We start from the raw sequence: 22,121 nt of genomic DNA, 5'->3' as shown, positions 1-22,121 counted from the left end.
CCTTGCCCAACCTCTTCAACAACAAAAAAAAATGCTTTCAAGTGAGAAGTTGTGGGTGGGGGGGGGAATTGCTCATAAATATTCATTTTGGGTGTGGTTAAATGTAGTAGATCCCAACACTTTCTCACTAAAGCATACTTACCAGAAGTCCACTGTCAGACTCTGATAATAAAATGATGTGCATCGCGAGCATATACGTCTCACATTGGTAAGCCGCCGAGTTCCTGCCATCTATTGCCACTTGCAGTGTAAGTTGGAATCCCCCGTGCAAAAAAAACCCAGTAAAGTGTAGATTTACATTTAGTGCGGTATTGTGTTGGGAAGAAAAGTGCAATCATCATCTTGAAAATGAATATTAGTGGTTCAATTCAACAGACCCGGGTTCATTCCCAAAGGACGGCGCACAATTGGCCCAGTGTCGTCCGCGTTATGGCAGGCCATCAAAACATAGACGTGGTGTTGGATGCCAGACTTCAAGTTGTCATTTCCAGCGATTTAGAAAAGGTAGTGAAAGTAGCAGACAGGAAAAGATGATTGTGATATCCTAGGTGATGGCCCAATGGTCCCAACACAGACACAGTTTGTTCAAATGGAGTCTAACACAGGAAGCAGGCAATAATAACACCACGGGTCTCTTTTCCCCACTTCTCATTCTCAGTCCTCACACCTACTGTAGCCATCATCCATCCATCCCCAGCGAGACACACACAACGACTGTTCCCATGGCATTCACTTACTGGCTCCTAGCTGCCACACACACACACTGAGGTAATGTTGTATCTCTTCATGTATCTTTGCAGGCGAACCCTCCCCCTGTCATCGTCAACGCAGACTCATTGGATGCAGGCCCTTACGTAAGTATCCATTCTGTTGTCTCTCTGTGTGGATGGAGTATCTATTCGGTTGTCTCTCTGTGTGGATGGAGTATCTATTATGTTGCCTCGGTGTGTGGATGGAGTATCTATTTTGTTGTCTCTCTGTGTGGATGGAGTATCCATTCTGTTGTCTCTCTGTGTGGATGGAGTATCTATTCGGTTGTCTCTCTGTGTGGATGGAGTATCTATTCTGTTGCCTCTCTGTGTGGATGGAGTGTCTATTCTGTTGTCTCTCTGTGTGGATGGTGTGTCTATTCTGTTGTCTCTCTGTGTGGATGGAATATCTATTCTGTTGTCTCTGTGTGGATGGTGTGTCTATTCTGTTGTCTCTCTGTGTGGATGGAATATCTATTCTGTTTTTCTCTCTTTGTAAATGGAGTATCTGTTCTGTTGCCTCTCTGTGTGTATGGACTGTCTATTCTGTTGCCTCTCTGTGTGGATGGAGTACCTATTCTGTTGTCTCTCTGTGTGGATGGAGTACCTATTCTGTTGTCTCTCTGTGTGGATGTAGAATCTATTCTGTTGCCTCTCTGTGTGGGTGGAGTATCTATTCTGTTGCCTCTCTGTGTGGGTGGAGTATCTATTCTGTTGTCTCTCTGTGTGGATGGAATATCTATTCTGTTGCCTCTTTGTGTGGATGGAGTATCTATTCTGTTGTCTCTCTGTGTGGATGGAATATCTATTCTGTTGCCTCTCTGTGTGGATGGAGTATCTATTCTGTTGTCTCTCTGTGTGGATGGAGTATATATTCTGTTGTCTCTCTGTGTGGATGGAGTATCTATTCTGTTGTCTCTGTGTAGATGGAGTATCTATTCTGTTGTCTCTCTGTGTGGATGGAGTATCTATTATGTTGTCTCTGTGTAGATGGAGTATCTATTCTGTTGCCTCTCTGTGTGGATGGAGTATCTATTCTGTTGTCTCTGTGTAGATGGAGTATCTATTCTGTTGTCTCTCTGTGTGGATGGAGTATCTATTATGTTGTCTCTGTGTAGATGGAGTATCTATTCTGTTGCCTCTCTGTGTGGATGGAGTGTCTATTCTGTTGTCTCTCTGTGTGGATGGAATATCTATTATTTCGTCTCTCTGTGTGGATGGTGTGTCTATTCTGTTGTCTCTCTGTGTGGATGGAATATCTATTCTGTTGTCTCTCTGTGTGGATGGAATATCTATTCTGTTTTTCTTTCTTTGTAAATGGAGTATCTGTTCTGTTGCCTCTCTGTGTGGATGGACTGTCTATTCTGTTTTCTTTCTTTGTAAATGGAGTATCTGTTCTGTTGCCTCTCTGTGTGGATGGACTGTCTATTCTGTTGCCTCTCTGTGTGGATGTAGAATCTATTCTGTTGCCTCTCTGTGTGGGTGGAGTATCTATTCTGTTGTCTCTCTGTGTGGATGTAGAATCTATTCTGTTGCCTCTCTGTGTGGGTGGAGTATATATTCTGTTGTCTCTCTGTGTGGATGGAATATCTATTCTGTTGCCTCTCTGTGTGGATGGAGTATCTATTCTGTTGTCTCTCTGTGTGGATGGAGTATATATTCTGTTGTCTCTCTGTGTGGATGGAGTATCTATTCTGTTGTCTCTCTGTGTGGATGGAGTATCTGTTCTGTTGTCTCTCTGTGTGGATGGAGTATCTATTCTGTTGTCTCTCTGTGTGGATGGAGTGTCTATTCTGTTGTCTCTCTGTGTGGATGGAGTGTCTATTCTGTTGTCTCTCTGTGTGGATAGAGTCTCTATTCTGTTGTCTCTCTGTGTGGATGGAGTATCTATTCTGTTGTCTCTCTGTGTGGATGGAGTATCTATTCTGTTGTCTCTCTGTGTGGATGGAGTATCTATTCTGTTGTCTCTCTGTGTGGATGGAGTATCTATTCTGTTGTCTCTCTGTGTGGATGGTGTGTCTATTCTGTTGTCTCTCTGTGTGGATGGAGTATCGATTATGTTTTTCTCTCTTTGTAAATGGATGTGTCTCACAGTTGCAGCATCCTGCTGTGTTCACCATGTGGATCTATTTCATGATTTCTATTGACACTGCCACTACAGCATGAATATGATGCAGTTATGCATTTAGTATGATAATGCAACATATTTAAATATCATATGTGTGTGTTCATTGCAAAAAATCTGGATATAATAGTCTAAACCAGCAATGCTATGTTTTATGTACAGGTACAGGGGCTTCAGAAAGTATTCACACCCCTTGACCTTTTCCACATTGTTTCTCTGGCCTACAACACACAATATGCCATAATGTCAAAGTGGAATTATGTTTGTAGAAATTTTTACAAATTCGTTAAAAATTTAAAGTTGAAATGTCTTGAGTTAATACTTTTTCAACCCCTTTGTTATGGCAAGCCTAAATAAGTTCAGGATTTCACCATGAGGCCAGTGGTGACTTTAAAACATTTACAGAGTTTAATGGCTGCGATGGGAGAAAACTGAGGAACGACAACATTGTAGTTACTCCACAATTCCAGCCTAAATGACAGAGTGAAAAGAAGGAAGCCTGTACAGAATAAAAAAATATCCCAAAACATGCATCCTGTTTGCAACAAGGCACTGAAGTAATGCTGCAAAAAATGTGGCAAAGCGTAATTTTTGGGACAAATCCAATACAACACAATACTACTACCACTCTTCATATTTTCAAGTATATGGTATCAAACACATAGAAACCATGTTTGATGAGTTTGATAGCGTTCTATTTGTTCCGTTCCAGCCATTACTATGAGCCCGTCCTCCTCAATGCCACCAGCCTCCTGTGACAGAGCTTGATGGATGTGTCAGTATCGGTTATTGTGTGTAGATGGGTGAGAGAAAACAAATGCATTTCATCCATTTTGAATCCAGCCTGTAACACAACAAAATGTGGAATAAGTCAAGGGGTATGAATACTTTCTGAAGGCACTGTAACAGCCATAATGGAGGAAACACCAACATAGCATGACTTAGTAGGGCATTGGGCCAACACAAGCTGCCAGAAAAGCTTCAATCCACCTTGGCATAGATTCTACAAGTGTCTGGAACTCTATTGGAGGGGTGTGACACCATTCTTCCTTGAGAAATTCCATCATTTGGTGTTTTGTTGATGGTGTTGGAAAATGCAGTCTCAGACTCCGCTCCAGAATCTCCCATAACTGTTCAAATGGGTTGAGATCTGGTGACTGAGACACACATCCTTTAAACTCCCTATGCTACTTTGAGACCCCTCTTTCAAAGTCACTGAGATCTCTTATTTAGCCATGGTAGGCCAAATAATGGCCTGCCCAGAGTTTTTATACATGACCATAAGAAAGATGGGATGTTAATTGCTTCATTAACTCAGGAATCACACCTGTGTGGAATAGAGGTCGACCGATTAGGATTTTTCAACGCCAATACCGATTATTGGAAGACCAAAAAAAAAGCCGATACCGATTAATTGGCCAATTTTTTAATGTATTTGTAATAATGACAATTACAACAATACTGAATGAACACTTATTTTAACTTAATATAATTCATCAATAAAATCAATTTAGCCAAAAAATAAATCATGAAACATGCTCAATTTGGTTTAAATAATGTAAAAACAAAGTGTTGGAGAAGAGAGTAAAAGTGCAATATGTGCCATGTAAGAAAGCTAACGTTTAAGTTCCTTGCTCAGAACATGAGAACATATGAAAGCTGGTGGTTCCTTTTCATAGGAGTCTTCAATATTCCCAGGTAAGAAGTTGTAGGTTGTAGTTATTATAGGAATTATAGGACTATTTCTCTCTATACCATTTGTATTTCATTAACCTTTGACTATTGGATGTTCTTATAGGAACTTTAGTATTGCCAGTGTAACAGTATAGCTTCCGTACCTCTCCTCGCTCCTACCTGGGCTCGAACCAGGAACACAACGACAACAGCCACCCTCGAAGCAGCGTTACCCATGCAGAGCAAGGGGAATAACTACTCCAAGTCTCAGAGCGAGTGACGTTTGAAACGCTATTAGCGCCCACCCCGCTAACTAGCTAGCCATTTCACATCGGTTACACCAGCCTAATCTCGGGAGTTGATAGGCTTGAAGTCATTAACAGCTGCTGGCAAACGCACGAAAGTGCCGTTTGAATAAATGCTTACGAGCCTGCTGGTGCCTACCATCGCTCAGTCAGACTGCTCTATCAAATCATAGATTTAGTTATAACATGATAACACACAGAAATACACGCCTTAGGTCATTAATATGGTTGAATCCGGAAACCATCATCTCGAAAACAAGACGTTTATTCTTTCAGTGAAATACGGAACCGTTCCGTATTTTATCTAAAGGGTGGCATCCATAAGTCTAAATATTCCTGTTACATTGCACAACCTTCAATGTTATGCCATAATTACGTAAAATTCTGGCAAATTAGGCGGCCCAAACTGTTGCATATACACTGACTCTGCGTGCAATGAACGTAAGAGAAGTGACACAATTTCACCTGGTTAATATTGCCTGCTAACCTGGATTTCTTTGAGCTAAATATGCAGGTTTAAAAATATATACTTCTGTGTATTTTAAGAAAGGCATTGATGTTTATGGTTAGGTACACATTGGAGCAACGATACACACCGCATCGATTATATGCAACGCAGGACACGCTAGATAAACTAGTAATATCATCAACCATGTGTAGTTAACTAGTGATTATGATTGATTGATTGTTTTTTATAAGATAAGTTTAATGCTAGCTAGCAACTTACCTTGGCTTACTGCATTCGCGTAACAGGCAGGCTCCTCGTGGAGTGCAATGAGAGGCAGGTGGTTAGAGCATTGGACTAGTTAACTGTAAGGTTGCAAGATTGAATCGCCCGAGCTGACAAGGTAAAAAATCTGTCGTTCTGCCCCTGAACAAGGCAGTTAACTCACCGTTCCTAGGCCGTCATTGAAAATAAGAGTGTGTTCTTAACGGACTTCCTAGTTAAATAAAGATTAAATAAAGGTGTAAAAAAAAAAATCGGCCAAATCGGTTTCCGATTGTTATGAAAACTTGAAATCGGCCCGAATTAATCGGCCATTCCGATTAATCAGTCAACCTCTAGTGTGGAAGCACCTGCTTACAATATACTTTGTATCCCTCATTTATGCAAGTGTTTCCTTTATTTTGGCAGTTACCTGTATGTCTGTGTTCAAGTCTATGGTAATTAAAAATGATTATACTGAGATGAAAGATGTTCTTTTATCCTTTTCTGTTTCATATTATTTGTACGATGTTTTCATGTGGCATCCCACATGAAAACATCGTACAAATAATATGAAACAGAAAAGATGATGATGGTGATGTAAATTACATGCATGTGTTCTGTGTTGACAGGTAAATGGCAGTGATGGGATGTATAAATATGACGAGATCATCTTGGAAAGGGTGAGGTTCACTAAAACCTTTATAACCACTTATTATGTTCACGTCTTGTGATCAGATGTGTTCTTCAAAGCCTTTTGTTAAACACATCAGCTTTTCCCACTAGATGGCAGTAAGCGGCTCTCTTTGGCTTGAAGGTTTTGCAGTACAGTAAATGTTGCATATAAACTGAACAAAAATATAAACACAACATGTTGGTCCCATGTTTCATGAGCTGAAATAAAAGATTCCAGAAATGTTCAATGTGCACAAAAAGCTTTTCTCTCTCAAATGTTGTACACAAATTAGTTGATGTTCCTATTAGTGAGCATTTATCCTTTGCCAAGATACTCCATCCACCTGACAGGTGTGGCATATCAAGAAGCTGATTAAACAGCATGATCATTACACAGGTGCACCTTGTGCTGGGGACAAATAAAAGGCCACTTTAAAATGTGCAGTTTCGTCACACAACACAATGCCACATATGTCTCAAGTTTTGAGGGAGATTGCAATTGGCACGCTGACTTCAGGAATGTCCACCAGAGCTGTTGCCAGAGAATTGAATGTTCATTTCTCTACCATCATCTGCCTCCAATGTCATTTTAGAGAATTTGGCAGTACGTCCAACCAGCCTCACAACCGCAGACCATGTGTAACAAGGGGGGTGCTGAGGAGTATTTCTGTCTGTAATAAAGCCCTTTTGTGGGGAAAAACTAATTCTGATTGGCTGAACCTGGCTCCTCAGTGGGTGGGCCTGGTTGCCTAGTGGGTAGGCTTATGCCTTCCAAGGCCCACCCATGGCTGCACCCCTGCACAGTCATGTGAAATCCATAGATTATGGCCTAATGAGTTAATTTCAATTGACTGATTTCCTTCAATTGTAACTCAGTAAAATCTTTGAAATTGTTACGTGTTGCATTTATATTTTTGTTCAGTATAATATATTATAGAAAACCAAAGCAAATGATTTCTCTATCACATATGACATTTTGAATATATTACATATAGTAATTCTATACGTAGGAGCGACAAAGATTATGACGTCAGTATACATCAGTCTTCGTCAGACCCCTATATGCCTCACATTGCATCTTTAAACAGCACACATATTCAATATTTCTTACGTCCTCTTCCCATACACACACACTCTCAGGAACATTGACAGTTGCACTTGTCAGTGGCAGAGTTCAGTCTATAGTGCAGGGCAGACATCCTGTAAATTCCTACTCTCGTTATTCCACCCACAGATAGATGCAGGGCTGTTTTCTCTATCTCCCCCTCTGAGTGGCATTTCTGCATGCAGAGGCTTAAATAAACTAGATAAAAATCACACTTTAAAAGGACTGTGGGTGGGTAACAGTTGATGGTCGGGCCCAGTGCACTCCTTTTGGATTGGGAGAAGCGCACTGGGAGGCCTCAGCCTCCCTCTGTCCTAATTGGTTGCGACCGTTGGTCATTAATTATAGAAAAGAATAAAGCGAAGTCTTTTCTCAGCTGTCTTGTTTGGAGCCTGTCTCTGCAGCTGTCAGATAGAACAGCACGCCTGGGCCCACTGGATCCAAATGGGTGCTTTTGTCATGCTGAGGGAAAGGTGGGGGGGAAAGGGGGGTGCATAGATATATGGAGAGAAGAAAGGAAAGTTGTGTGCCAAGTCTTTAGAGAAATGAAACTTCCCTGAATCTTCTCTTCCACTTATGAATCCGTCCATAAAAAAAAAAGATTAGACCCACACCATTTGGACTGCTTTGTCTTACATTTAGAATTAAGTGACCTGATCTCAGTATGTATACTGAACAAAAATATAAATGCAACATGCAACAATTTCAAATATTTTACTGAGTTACAGTTCATATGAGGAAATCAGTCAATTGAAATGAATGTATTAGTCCCTAATCAATGGATTTCACATGACTGGACAGGGGTGCAGCCATGGGTGGGCCTTGGAAGGCATAAGCCTACCCACTAGGCAGCCAGGCCCACCCACTGAGGAACCAGGCCCAACCAATCAGAATGAGATTCTGCCAACAAAAGGGCTTTACTACAGAAGAAATACTCCTCAGCTCATGAAACATGGGACCAAGACTTTAGATGTTGTGTTTATATTTGTGTTCAGTATAGTATAAAGCACACTGAATGTATGAGAAAGTGCCGTGGTCATCAGCAATGTTGAATTCCCCAAAGGGGTCTGCATAGATCTCATGTTCCCCTGAACGGTCTGCATAGATCTCATGTTCTCCTGAATGGTCTGCATAGATCTCATGTTCCCCTGAGTGGTCTGCATAGATCTCATGTTCTCCTGAACGGTCTGCCGGGACGGCAGGGTAGCCTAGTGGTTAGAGCGTTGGACTAGTAACCGGAAGGTTGCAAGTTCAAATCCCCGAGCTGACAAGGTACAAATCTGCTGTTGGCATAGATCTCATGCTCCCCTGAGCGGTCTGCATAGAGCTCATGTTCCCCTGAGCAGTCTGCATACAGCTCATGTTCCCCTGAGACTCCTATACCATTAAGAAGCCCATTATCCCACTGACCTTGAGTCCACACTCCTAGAGTGGGACGCAAACCCATCACTTATGCAGTAGAGCTGTGTGTGAACGTGTGAACGGCTGAACGCTCGTGTGTTTGTGTTTGTGTTTGTGTTTGTGTTTGTGTGTTTGTGTGTTTGTGTGTTTGTGTGTTTGTGTTTGTGTGTTTGTGTGTGTGTGTGTGTGTGTGTGTGTGTGTGTGTGTGTGTGTGTGTGTGTGTGTGTGTGTGTGTGTGTGTGTGTGTGTGTGTGTGTTGTGTATTGTCTCTACTGTATGTGTAGAGGAAAAAACAGGAAAAAAACAAATATAAAACAATGAAAGTAAAAGCTGAAATATTTACTACACAACAAACAAAAGATAAAAAAGAAGATCCCTGCCTCATAACCCTTCTACAGGGTAACTCTGGCCTGGGCTTCAGCATCGCTGGGGGGATGGACAATCCACACATCCCAGATGACCCAGGGATCTTCATCACCAAGATCATCCCTGGAGGAGCTGCAGCTATGGACGGCAGGCTGGGGTAAGTTAGTCCCTCTCTCTCTCTGTCACTATACCATGTCCCGCCAGGCAGCCAGAGCTCTGTGTGTGTGTCTGTGTGTGTGTGTGTGTGTGTCTCTACAGCTCTCTGCCACCAGGCTCTGTTTGTGTTTCCACTAAGTTATGATTCACTGGGAAACCAAAGCCTACATTTTTTTATATGATATTGAGTACTTTTGGTGTGGGGCTGGCCTGTGTGTGTTTGTGTGTGCGTGCGTGCGTGTGTGGGTGCGTGCATTTTTGACTAGCAGTCTGACTAACAGTTTATTCAGTCCATATTGTAGAGCCTGTGGATTAACTTGGGGTGCATGTATTTGATTCAGTCCATATTGTTGAGCCTGTGGATTGACTAGGGGTGCATGTATTCGATTCAGTCCATATTGTAGAGCCTGTGGATTGACTGGGGGTGCATGTATTTGATTCAGTCCATATTGTAGAGCCTGTGGATTGACTAGGGGTGCATGTATTCGATTCAGTCTGTATTGTTGAGCCTGTGGATTGACTGGGGGTGCATGTATTTGATTCAGTCTGTATTGTTGAGCCTGTGGATTGACTGGGGGTGCATGTATTTGATTCAGTCTGTATTGTTGAGCCTGTGGATTAACTAGGGTTGCATGTATAGCATGCATGTGTTTTTACAGTACTAACAGCATTGTCAAATATGAACTTTGTTTCCCCTCATCTCACCAGGGTGAATGACTGTGTGCTGCGTGTGAACGAGGTGGATGTCTCTGAGGTAGTCCACAGCCGGGCGGTGGAGGCCCTGAAAGAGGCTGGCCCTGTGGTCAGGCTGCTGGTCAGGAGAAGACAGGCCCCTCCTGAGACCATCCTGGAGATCAACCTGCTCAAGGGGCCCAAAGGTCAGCGATATACACTATGTACATGAATGAATCCTCATTGGGAGGGACAGGATTTTCTAGGCCCCTACAACTTAACTAAACCCCTGTTTCCTTGGGAAATTCCAGTTCAACTCTGAAATTGGAACATAAATTGAGATTATTTCCGAGAACCTGAATGTAAGTTTCTATTCTTTACTTAGCTGTCTAAAAGGAAGTGGAATTGACCCCAACCCCTAGAGATCAGCCTGTGAACCAGTACTGACTGTCCTGACTGTGTGCTTCTCACCCCAGGCCTTGGCTTCAGCATCGCTGGGGGGATTGGCAACCAGCACATCCCTGGAGACAACAGCATCTACATCACAAAGATCATTGAGGGCGGGGCCGCGCAGAAAGACGGACGGCTGCAGACCGGAGACCGCCTGCTAGCTGTAAGAACACATCTACTCTGGACCTTCCTTCATTAACTGAGTTTAGCCCTGCTTTGATGTAGCAGAGGCGGTTTGTCTTAAGCTCAGCAGCCTAACACAGTCTTGTTCCATACCCAGTCAATCACACAGATACTGAGCTCTGATGGATGCCCAAGGACACTCTTGATTCTCTTACTGTAATGTTATGATGTACTTTATTGTCCCAGAGGAGAAATTTGACTTGTCAAGTGTGCTGCTGCTTCCACGTTAGTACATAGAATCAATTGACACAACCCCCCCAACATGAATAAGTTCATGTCAGGCAAGGCTGTGACTAGGGGGCAGTTCCACATGATGAAGGCCTACAGTTTATATCTGTTCAGCCTGCGTATAAACACCCTGTAGCCTCCTCGATGGCATCAGCTGGAACTCTGTGTTCAGTGCATGTGTAGGGTCCGATTTGACCTTTCTGGCCGGTCTGATGACGGTATCCTGTCATGCCTATTATCTTCCCTGCTGTCTTGGTCATTCTCAAGGTTTAGGCTTTGAGCTGTCAGGTTAGCAAACCATGTGAAAATGCTGTACTGTAGAGGATTGACTTAATGGAGGATCTATAGAAGAGGAGATGATCTTCTGGTTGACTCCATAGATCCTGAGTCCAAGCAGGAAGTGGAAGTGCTGTTGGAGGCCGCTGCCATCGCTCTGCTCCCCGCCGGTGTAGCAGCTCCTCTGGCACTTCGCTCAGCAGGCCGCCCGGCGGTTAATCTCCATAGTCCCGTAGTGCTAGGAGCTCCTTCCTGGTGTATGTCCACGAAGCCCGATCACCCTGTGCCAGGTGGTTAATCTCCATAGTCCCGTAGTGCTAGGAGCTCCTTCCTGGTGTATGTCCACGAAGCCCGATCACCCTGTGCCAGGTACGGCGTCGTAGCAGTGGAACATTGCGTGATGCTGAAAATAATCAGCCATGTTAGTAGTAGTCCAGGACTCCTTGCCAGTCACTCGTGCGTTAAATGCATAATAGTGCGCATTACTTCACCCAGTTTGTGACAAAACAAACAAACAAACAAACAAACAACGTTTGGCAGCAGCAGCACTCGTGTCCATGGCCACTTGCAGAGCAGCGCCAGAGTTCTTTTTTACACTCCATCCCCACCTACATTCATACCCTGCACACATCAGGACACTGATCTACATTCATACCCTGCACACATCAGGACACTGATCTACATTCATACCCTGCACACATCAGGACACTGATCTATATTCATACCCTGCACAAAAGGCCTTACCTGGCTGTTTCTCAAGAGAGCCAGGCGACACTCTTCAGTGTTTATGGCCATGTGTGTGACTGAAACGGTGCTGCAGACTGGGCTCAAACTTCCCGGCTGCTCCCCGGGCATATTCTGTTCTACACTTGCAGAAGATAAATTGGACCACCTGTCAGGCTGAATGATTGACAACGCTGTTTGAAGAATTTGAGATGTGTTTAAGGCTGTCATACATAAAAACAAAGTAATTAAGGCACTACAACCTTTGTGGGGGGAGAGCTGTGCGGACGGCCGTATTGATAATTTATGCTATTTGATTAAAGTGTTTTCCCAAATCCATGATTTTATCTGTAGACACAATGATGCAGACGTGGTGGCTCCCGGAGTATACAATCTCTATTATAATATAAAGCAGCTCTCTTCAAAACCTTTGAAGTATTTTCAAATCAAATCCAATGTTATTTGTCACATGCCCCGAATACAGGGGACTTTACCGTGAAATACTTACTAACGAGCCCTTTCCCAACAATGCAGAGTTAAAAAGTACGAAAATGTGTATATTAAAAATCAGAAATAGTAACACAATAAATTACAATGCGGAGGCTATATAGAAGGAGTACCGGTACCGAGTCAGTCGGGTTGGAGCACGTAAGATGTGGACCATCTCCGTCGGCGTCATCTTATGCTCGCATATCACACGCTGTATCTTAGTAGGACACAGCAACAGTAGTGTATGATTGATTTGGGTGTGGTTCAGGCAAACTAAGAGAGGTAGCTATAAGCCTCGGTGATGTGGACCTGAGGATTTCCCTGTGGTCTGTGTGCTCCAGGTGAACAACATCATCCTGCAGGACGTGCGTCACGAGGAGGCGGTGGCGGCGCTGAAGAACACCTCTGACATGGTCTACCTCAAGGTGGCCAAGCCCGGACCTGTGCACCTCAACGACATGTATGCCCCTCCGGACTACTCCAGCAGTACGTACCTTCTTCTGCTAGCAACTGTAGTCCACTGTAGCTCAAACTAAACACTCCCACTCTCCTACCCTCATACTGCTTATAATGCATCCAACTACACTTTTATATCCCAGGCCTTGCCTCAATGGTACCAGCAGACCGTTTTTATTCATCCTTTTTTTAATGTTTGTACTTTTTGCCCCTTTTTCTCCCCAATTTCGTGATATCTAATTGGTAGTTACAGTCTTGCCCCATCGCTGCAACACTCGGGAGAGGCGAAGGTCGAGAGCTCTGCGTCCTCCGGAACACGACCCCGCCAAGCCGCACTGCTCCTTGACACAATGCTCGCTTATTCCGGAAGCCAGCCGCACCAATGTGTCGGAGGAAACAATGTACACCTGGCGACCGTGTCAGAGTGCATACGCCCGGCCCGCCACAGGAGTCGCAAGAGCGCGACGGGACAAGGACATCCCGGTCGGCTAAACACGGACGACGCTGGGCCAATTGTCCACCGCCTCATGGGTCTCCCAGTCGCGGACGGCTGCGACACAGCCCGGTATCAAACCCATCGCCGCTAGCACTGCGATGCCGTACCTTAGACCGCTGTGCCACTCAGTTGGTCCACAGTTTGTTTTAATGGAAGACCACAGGAACCCTGCAGTAATAACACTGGCTCTCTATTCACACCGCTCATTATCATTTCATACCTCAGCCTCCAAAACAAACCCCGGCAACAGTTGTGTGAAGAATGCTCTGTTGATTAGCATTAAGTCTAGGTGTATGTCATTGTCCCTGTAACAGGGATGATTATAGATTATCCTAGTGAGTGGTAGAGCTGCTTCAGTGTGTTCTCCTCAGCGCAGCTGTGCCCAGACTCCTACATGGTGAGCACACACTGCTGCCCACTGCAACAGCTCTGTCTGTCTGTCTCTCTCTCCCACTGAGCGGGGAGGCTTTCTCACATCCACACATGCCTGCTCAGGAGAACCCACGGCCTGGGGCTCTTGCCAGCCACACACATAGATTTACAGAAGAGCCACACACAAACACACACACACACCTGTACTTGACTATATGTAATTATTACAGGTATCCTGTATGGCACCAAACAATATGCATGTCAACCAGTGGTTTATTATCAAAGGGCCTGTACAGTAGGACTGTATATTAAAACAAACAAAATAAAATCATTTAAATATACTGTATCCGTAAAATATATGTAGTGTGTATAAGCTGGAAGTAGAAGCCTAAGTATGGTTGTCCATTAGTTTACTCCAATTAGGGGAGGGGTGGTAGGGTTAGGGGAAATAATAAAGGAAAATACATAAAAAATATTATATGTTATATTTATATATATATATATATATATATATACACATAGTACCAGTCAAACGTTTGGAAACACCTACTATTTCAAGGGTATTTCTTCATTGTTACTTTTTTCTACATTGTAGAATATAGTGAAGACATCAAAACTATGAAAAAACACATATTGAATCAAGTAGTAACCGAAAAGTGTTAAACAAATCAAAAGATATTTTATATTTGAGATTCTTCAAAGTAGCCACCCTTTGCCTTGATGTCAGCTTTGAACACTCTTGGCATTCTTTCAACCAGCTTCACCTGGAATGCTTTTCCAACAGTCTTGAAGGAGTTCCTACATATGCTGAGCACTTGTTGGCTGCTTTTCCTTCACTCTGCTGTCCAACTCGTTTATTCTAAATACAGTACATCACTTACAGTGTCACCGGCAAAGCACCCCCACACCATCACACCTCCTCCTCCATGATTCACGGTGGGAACCACACATGCGGAGATAATCCGTTCACCTTCTCTGCGTCTCACAAAGACACGGCGGTTGGAACCATAAATGTCATATTTGGACTTATCAGACCAAAGGACAGATTTCCATGTCTCTTCTTCTTATTGGTGTCCTTTAGTAGTGGTTTCTTTGCAGCAAATCTACCATGAAGGCCTGATTCACGCAGTCTCCTCTGAACAGTTGATGTTGAGATGTGTCTGTTACTTGAACTCTGTGAAATATTTATTTGGGCTGCAATTTCTGAGGCTGGTAACTCTGATGAACTTATCCTTTGCAGCAGAGGTAACTCTGGGTCTTCTTTTCCTGTGGCAGTCCTCATGAGAGCCAGTTTCGTTATAGCGCTTGATGATTTTTGCGACTGCACTTGAAGAAACTTTAAAGTTCTTGAAATATTCCGTATTGACTGACCTTCATGTCTTAAAGTAATGATGGACTGTCGTTTCTCTTTGCTTATTTGAGCTGTTCTTGCCGTAATATGGACGTGGTATTTGACCAAATAGGGCTATCTTCTGTATATCACTCTCACAACACAAATGATTTGTCACGCCCTGGTCAAAGTATTTTGTGTTTATCTTTATGTATTTGGTCAGGCCAGGGTGTGGCATGGGGTTTTTGTAATTGTGGTGTGTTTGTCTTGGGGTTTTGGTGGTGGTATTGGGATTGTAGCTTAGTGGGTTGTCTAGCAAGGTCTATGGCTGTCGGGAGTGGTTCTCAATCAGAGGCAGGTGCTTATCGTTGTCTCTGATTGGGAACCATATTTAATTCTTTGAGTTTGTCGTGGGTGATTGTCCTTAGTGTCTTACTTGTACTCTCTGTTAGTTTGCACTAGATAGGCTGTTTTCGGTTTTCATTACGTTTATTGTTTTGTAGTGTTTAGTGTTTAGTCGTGTTTACGTTTTTTTGTTTAATAAATATGGATCGCAATCGACACGCTGCAGTTTGGTCCGACTCTCCTTCATCACCACTAGAAAACCGTTACAGAATCACCCACCACCAACGGACCAAGCGGCGTGTCAACAGGCAGGAGCAGCAGAAAGAGGAGAGGCAACAAAGGCAGCAACAGCGGCGCAATGAGGATTGGACATGGGACGATATATTGGATGGCAAGGGTTGCTACACATGGGAGGAGATCCTGGCGGGAAGGGATCGCCTTCCATGGGAACAGGTGGAGGCACTTAGGAGAGCAGAGGCAGCCGGAGAGAGGAGCCGGCGATACGAGGGAACACGGTTGGCAAGAAAGCCCGGGAGTCAGCCCCAAAAATTTCTTGGGGGCTTACAGGGAGTATGGCTATGCCAGGTAGGAGACCTGCGCAAACTCCCTGTGTTTACCGGGGGCTGGAGAGACCGGGCAGGCACCGTGTTATGCTGGTGAGCGCACGGTGTCTCCAGTGCGGGTGCACAGCCCGGTTCGGTATATTCCAGCTCCGCGTATCGGCCGGGCTAGATTGAGCGTCGAGCCAAATGCCATGAAGCCGGCTCTACGCATCTGGTCCCCAGTGCGTCTCCTTGGGCCGGCTTACATGGCACCAGCCTTGCGCTCGGTGTCTCCGGTTCGCCTGCATAGCCCAGTGCGGGCTATTCCACCTCGCCACACTGGCAGGGCAACCGAGAGCATTCAACCAGGTAAGGTTGGGCAGGCTCGGTGCTCAAGAGCTCCAGTGCGCCTGCACGGTCCGGTCTATCCAGTACCACCTCCACACCCCAGCCCTCCGGTAGCAGCTCCCCGCACCAGGCTTCCTGTGCGTGTCCTCGATCCAGTACCACCAGTTCCAGCACCACGCACCAGGCCTTCAGTGTGCCTCGCCTGTTCAGCGCAGCCAGCGCTTTTCTCCTCTCCTGCGCTGCTGGAGTCTCCCGCCTGTTTAACGCAGCCAGAGCCTTCCTCCTCTACAGCGCTGCCGGAGCCTCCCGCCTGTTCAGCGCAGCCAGAGCCTTTCTCCTCTACAGCGCTGCCGGAGCCTCCCGCCTGTTCAGCGCAGCCAGAGCCTTCCTCCTCTACAGCGCTGCCGGAGTCTTCCGCCTGTTTAGCGCAGCCAGAGCTGCCAGTCTGCATGAAGCAGCCAGAGCTGTCAGTCTGCATGGAGCAGTCAGAGCTGTCAGTCTGCATGGAGCAGTCAGAGCTGTCAGTCTGCATGGAGCAGTCAGAGCTGTCAGTCTGCATGGAGCAGCCAGAGCTGTCAGTCTGCATGAAGCAGCCAGTCTACATGAAGCAGCCCGAGCTGCCAGTCTGCATGAAGCAGCCAGTCTACATGGAGCAGCCAGAGCTGTCAGTCCGCATGGAGCAGCCAGAGCTGTCAGTCCGCATGGAGCAGCCAGAGCTGTCAGTCTGCATGGAGCAGCCAGAGCTGTCAGTCCGCATGGAGCAGCCAGAGCTGTCAGTCTACATGAAGCAGCCCGAGCTGCCAGTCTGCATGAAGCAGCCAGTCTACATAGAGCAGCCAGAGCTGCCAGTCTGCATGAAGCAGCCAGAGCTGTCAGTCTGCATGGAGCAGTCAGAGCTGTCAGTCTGCATGGAGGAGCCAGAGCTGTCAGTCTACATGAAGCAGCCCGAGCTGCCAGTCTGCATGAAGCAGTCAGTCTACATGGAGCAGCCAGAGCTGTCAGTCCGCATGAAGCAGCCAGAGCTGTCAGTCTGCATGGAGCAGCCAGTCTGCATGGAGCAGCCAGTCTGCACGGAGCTGTCAGTCTGCACGGAGCTGTCAGTCTGCACGGAGCTGTCAGTCTGTAAGGAGCAGCCAGAGCTGTCAGTCCGCATGGAGCAGCCAGAGCTGTCAGTCTACATGAAGCAGCCCGAGCTGCCAGTCTGCATGAAGCAGCCAGTCTACATGGAGCAGCCAGAGCTGTCAGTCTGCATGAAGCAGCCAGAGCTGTCAGTCTGCATGGAGCAGCCAGTCTGCATGGAGCAGCCAGTCTGCATGGAGCTGTCAGTCTGCACGGAGCTGTCAGTCTGCACGGAGCTGTCAGTCTGTAAGGAGCTGCCAGTCTGCAAGGAGCTGCCAGTCTGCAAGGAGCTGCCAGTCAGCACGGAGCCGCCAGAGCGGTCAGTCTGTAAGAAGCCGCCAGAGCTGTCAGCCTATATGGAGCAGCTAGTGCCGCCAGTCTGCCCAGCGCCGCCAGTGCCCCCGTCTGCCCAGCATCGCCAGTCTGCCCAGCGCCATCAGTCTGCCCAGCATCGCCAGTCTGCCCAGCATCGCCAGTCTGCCCAGCATCGCCAGTCTGCCCAGCATCGCCAGTCTGCCCAGCACCGCCAGTCTGCCCAGCGTCGTCAGTCTGCCCAGCGTCGTCAGTCTGCCCAGCACCGCCAGTCTGCCCAGCGTCGCCAGTCTGCCCAGCGTCGCCAGTCTGCCCAGCGCCGCCAGTCTGATCGCCAGTCTGCCAGTCTGCCCAGCAGCCAGTCTGCCAGACTCTTCCAGATCTGCCAGTCAGCCAGACTCTTCCAGATCTGCCAGTCAACCAGACTCTTCCAGATCTGCCAGTCAACCAGACTCTTCCAGATCTGCCAGTCAACCAGACTCTTCCAGATCTGCCAGTCAACCAGACTCTTCCAGATCTGCCAGTCAACCAGACTCTTCCAGATCTGCCAGTCAACCAGACTCTTCCAGATCTGCCAGTCAACCAGACTCTTCCAGATCTGCCAGTCAGCCAGGATCTGCCAGTCAGCCAGGATCTGCTGAAACCACCAGCCAGCCAGGAGCTGGTAGATCTATCTACCTGCCTGAGCTTCCTCTCACTCCTGAGCTTCCTCTCACTCCTGAGCTTCCTCTCACTCCTGAGCTTCCTCTCACTCCTGAGCTTCCTCTCACTCCTGAGCTTCCTCTCACTCCTGAGCTTTCTCTCACTCCTGAGCTTTCTCTCACTCCTGAGCTTTCTCTCACTCCTGAGCTTTCTCTCACTCCCGAGCTTCCCCTCAGTCCCGAGCTGCCTCGGTCCCGAGCTGTCCTTCAGTCCCGATCTGTTCCTCAGTCCAGTGGGGTTCTGGGTGAGGACTACTAGGCCATGGTCGGCGGCGAGGGTGGACTATCCAGGGACGAAGGGAGAGGGGACTAAGACATTAAAGGAGTGGGGTCCACGCCCCGCGCCGGAGCCGCCACCATGGACAGACGCCCACCCGGACCCTCCCTATTGTTTTGAGGTGCGTTCGGGAGTCCGCACCTTAGGGGGTTCTGTCACGCCCTGGTCAAAGTATTTTGTGTTTATCTTTATGTATTTGGTCAGGCCAGGGTGTGGCATGGGGTTTTTGTAATTGTGGTGTGTTTGTCTTGGGGTTTTGGTGGTGGTATTGGGATTGTAGCTTAGTGGGTTGTCTAGCAAGGTCTATGGCTGTCTGGAGTGGTTCTCAATCAGAGGCAGGTGCTTATCGTTGTCTCTGATTGGGAACCATATTTAGGCAGCCATATTCTTTGAGTTTGTCGTGGGTGATTGTCCTTAGTGTCTTACTTGTACTCTCTGTTAGTTTGCACTAGATAGGCTGTTTTCGGTTTTCATTACGTTTATTGTTTTGTAGTGTTTAGTGTTTAGTCGTGTTTACGTTTTTTTGTTTAATAAATATGGATCGCAATCGACACGCTGCAGTTTGGTCCGACTCTCCTTCATCACCACTAGAAAACCGTTACATGATTGGCTCAAACACATTAAAAAGGAAAGAAATTCTGCAAATTAACTTTTAACAAGGCATACCTGTTAATTGAAATGCATTCCAGGTGACTACCTCATGAAGCTGGTTGAGAGAATGCCAAGAGTGTGCAAAGCTGTCATCAAGGCAGAGCGTGGCTACTTTGAAGAATCTCAAATATAACATATATTTTGATTTTAAAATGAAGAAAAACCCTTGACTGAGTAGGTGTGTCCAAACTTTTGACTGGTACTGTACAGTGCCTTGCGAAAGTATTCGGCCCCCTTGAACTTTGCGACCTTTTGCCACATTTCAGGCTTCAAACATGAAGATATAAAACTGTATTTTTTTGTGAAGAATCAACAACAAGTGGGACACAATCATGAAGTGGAACGACATTTATTGGATATTTCAAACTTTTTTAACAAATCAAAAACTGAAAAATTGGGCGTGCAAAATTATTGCTGCGATTACAGCTGTAAGTCGCTTGGGGTATGTCTCTATCAGTTTTGCACACCGAGAGACTGAAATTTTTGCCCATTCCTCCTTGCAAAACAGCTCGAGCTCAGTGAGGTTGGATGGAGAGCATTTGTGAACAGCAGTTTTCAGTTCTTTCCACAGATTCTCGATTGGATTCAGGTCTGGACTTTGACTTGGCCATTCTAACACCTGGATATGTTTATTTTTGAACCATTCCATTGTAGATTTTGCTTTATGTTTTGGATCATTGTCTTGTTGGAAGACAAATCTCCATCCCAGTCTCAGGTCTTTTGCAGACTCCATCAGGTTTTCTTCCAGAATGGTCCTGTATTTGGCTCCATCCATCTTCCCATCAATTTTAACCATCTTCCCTGTCCCTGCTGAAGAAAAGCAGGCCCAAACCATGATGCTGCCACCACAGAGGGTATGGTGTGTTCAGGGTGATGAGCTGTGTTGCTTTTACGCCAAACATAAGGTTTTGCATTGTTGCCAAAAAGTTCAATTTTGGTTTCATCTGACCAGAGCACCTTCTTCCACATGTTTGGTGTGTCTCCCAGGTGGCTTGTGGCAAACTTTAAACGACACTTTTTATGGATATCTTTAAGAAATGGCTTTCTTCTTGCCACTCTTCCATAAAGGCCAGATTTGTGCAATATGCGACTGATTGTTGTCCTATGGACAGAGTCTCCCACCTCAGCTGTAGATCTCTGCAGTTCATCCAGAGTGATCATGGGCCTCTTGGCTGCATCTCTGATCAGTCTTCTCCTTGTATGAGCTGAAATTTTAGAGGGACGGCCAGGTCTTGGTAGATTTGCAGTGGTCTGATACTCCTTCCATTTCAATATTATCGCTTGCACAGTGCTCCTTGGGATGTTTAAAGCTTGAGAAATCTTTTTGTATCCAAATCCGGCTTTAAACTTCTTCACAGCAGTATCTCGGACCTGCTTGGTGTGTTCCTTGTTCTTCATGATGCTCTCTGCGCTTTTAACGGACCTCTGAGACTATCACAGTGCAGGTGCATTTATACGGAGACTTGATTACACACAGGTGGATTGTATTTATCATCATTAGTCATTTAGGTCAACATTGGATCATTCAGAGACCCTCACTGAACTTCTGGAGAGAGTTTGCTGCACTGAAAGTAAAGGGGCTGAATAATTTTGCACGCCCAATTTTTCAGTTTTTGATTTGTTAAAAAAGTTTGAAATATCCAATAAATGTCGTTCCACTTCATGATTGTGTCCCACTTGTTGTTGATTCTTCACAAAAAAATACAGTTTTATATCTTTATGTTTGAAGCCTGAAATGTGGCAAAAGGTTCAAGGGGGCCGAATACTTTCGCAAGGCACTGTATATATTTAAAATAATATACAGTATATATTTACAAAAAAATATATAAGGGGAATTGGAAATGATGCAGATAATTACATTGATAGAAGCCGCAATCTATTTGAATTATTAAATCTGATCCACCCCCCCAAGAAAAGGACTGTATACAGTGCATTCAGAAAGTATTCAGACCCCTTGACTTTTTCCACATTCTGTTACGTTACAGCTTTATTCTAAAATGTATTCAATTGTTTCCCTCATCAGTCTACACACAATAACCCATAAGGACAAAGCAAAAGTAGGTTTTTAGAAATGTGTGCAAATTTATATACAGTTTATTTAAAAAAAAAACAGAAATATTACATTTATATAAGTACTCAGACCCTTTACTCAGTACTTTGTTGAAGCACCTTTGGCAGCGATTGCAGCCTCTTCTTGGGTATGACGCTACAAGCTTAGCACACCTGTATTTGGGTAGTTTCTCACATTCTTCTCTTCAGATCCTCTCAGGCTGTCAGGTGGATGGGGAGCGTCGCGGCACAGCTATTTTCAGGTCTCTCCAGAGATGTTCGATCGGGTTCAAGTCCAGGCTTTGGCTGGGCTACTCAAGGACATTCAGAGACTTGTCCCGAAGCCACTGCTGCGTTGTCTTGGCTGTTAGCTTAGGGTCATTGTCCTGTTGGAAGGTGAACCTTCGCCCCAGTCTGAGATCATGAGTGCACTGGAGCAGGTTTTCATCAAGGATCTCTCTGTACTTTGCTCCGTTCATCTTTCCCTCGATCCTGACTAGTCTCCCAGTAACTTCCGCCTGAAAAATTATTCCCACAGCATGATTCTTCCACCACCATGCTTCACGGTAGGAATGGTGCCAGGTTTCCTACAGACGTGACACTTGGCATTCGGGCCAAAGAGAATCTTGTGTCTTATGGTCTGAGAGTCTTTAGGTGCCTTTTGGCAAACTCCAAGTGGGCTGTCATGTGCATTTTACTGAGGAGTGGCTTCCGTCTGGCCCCTCTACCATAAAGGCCTGATTGGTGGAGTGCTGCAGAGATGATTGTCCTTCTGTAAGGTTCTCCCACCTCCACAGAGGAACTCTGGAGCTCTGTCAGAGTTACCATTGGGTTCTTGG

At 45.6% G+C, this 22,121-nt stretch overlaps 1 protein-coding gene across 4 annotated transcripts in view; it reads left to right on the top strand.

Annotated features, from left to right (window-relative positions):
* LOC112256195 (disks large homolog 3) overlaps positions 1–22,121 on the top strand; it is a 128,489-nt gene that overhangs the window by 67,917 nt on the left and 38,451 nt on the right. For all 4 annotated transcript variants that reach the window (XM_042325719.1, XM_042325717.1, XM_042325718.1 and 1 more), the window contains 6 exons: positions 801–854; positions 6,192–6,242; positions 9,140–9,264; positions 9,972–10,141; positions 10,412–10,548; positions 12,626–12,770. In XM_042325719.1, the coding sequence (XP_042181653.1) occupies positions 801–854; positions 6,192–6,242; positions 9,140–9,264; positions 9,972–10,141; positions 10,412–10,548; positions 12,626–12,770 (682 nt within the window). The remainder of the gene's footprint in view (positions 1–800; positions 855–6,191; positions 6,243–9,139; positions 9,265–9,971; positions 10,142–10,411; positions 10,549–12,625; positions 12,771–22,121) is intronic.

The sequence above is a fragment of the Oncorhynchus tshawytscha genome, linkage group LG08 (genome assembly GCF_018296145.1).
Source record: "Oncorhynchus tshawytscha isolate Ot180627B linkage group LG08, Otsh_v2.0, whole genome shotgun sequence".
In the NCBI taxonomy this organism is placed as follows: domain Eukaryota; kingdom Metazoa; phylum Chordata; class Actinopteri; order Salmoniformes; family Salmonidae; genus Oncorhynchus; species Oncorhynchus tshawytscha.
Note: the sequence above shows the minus strand (reverse complement) of the source record. Positions and strands in the feature narration are given on the sequence as shown.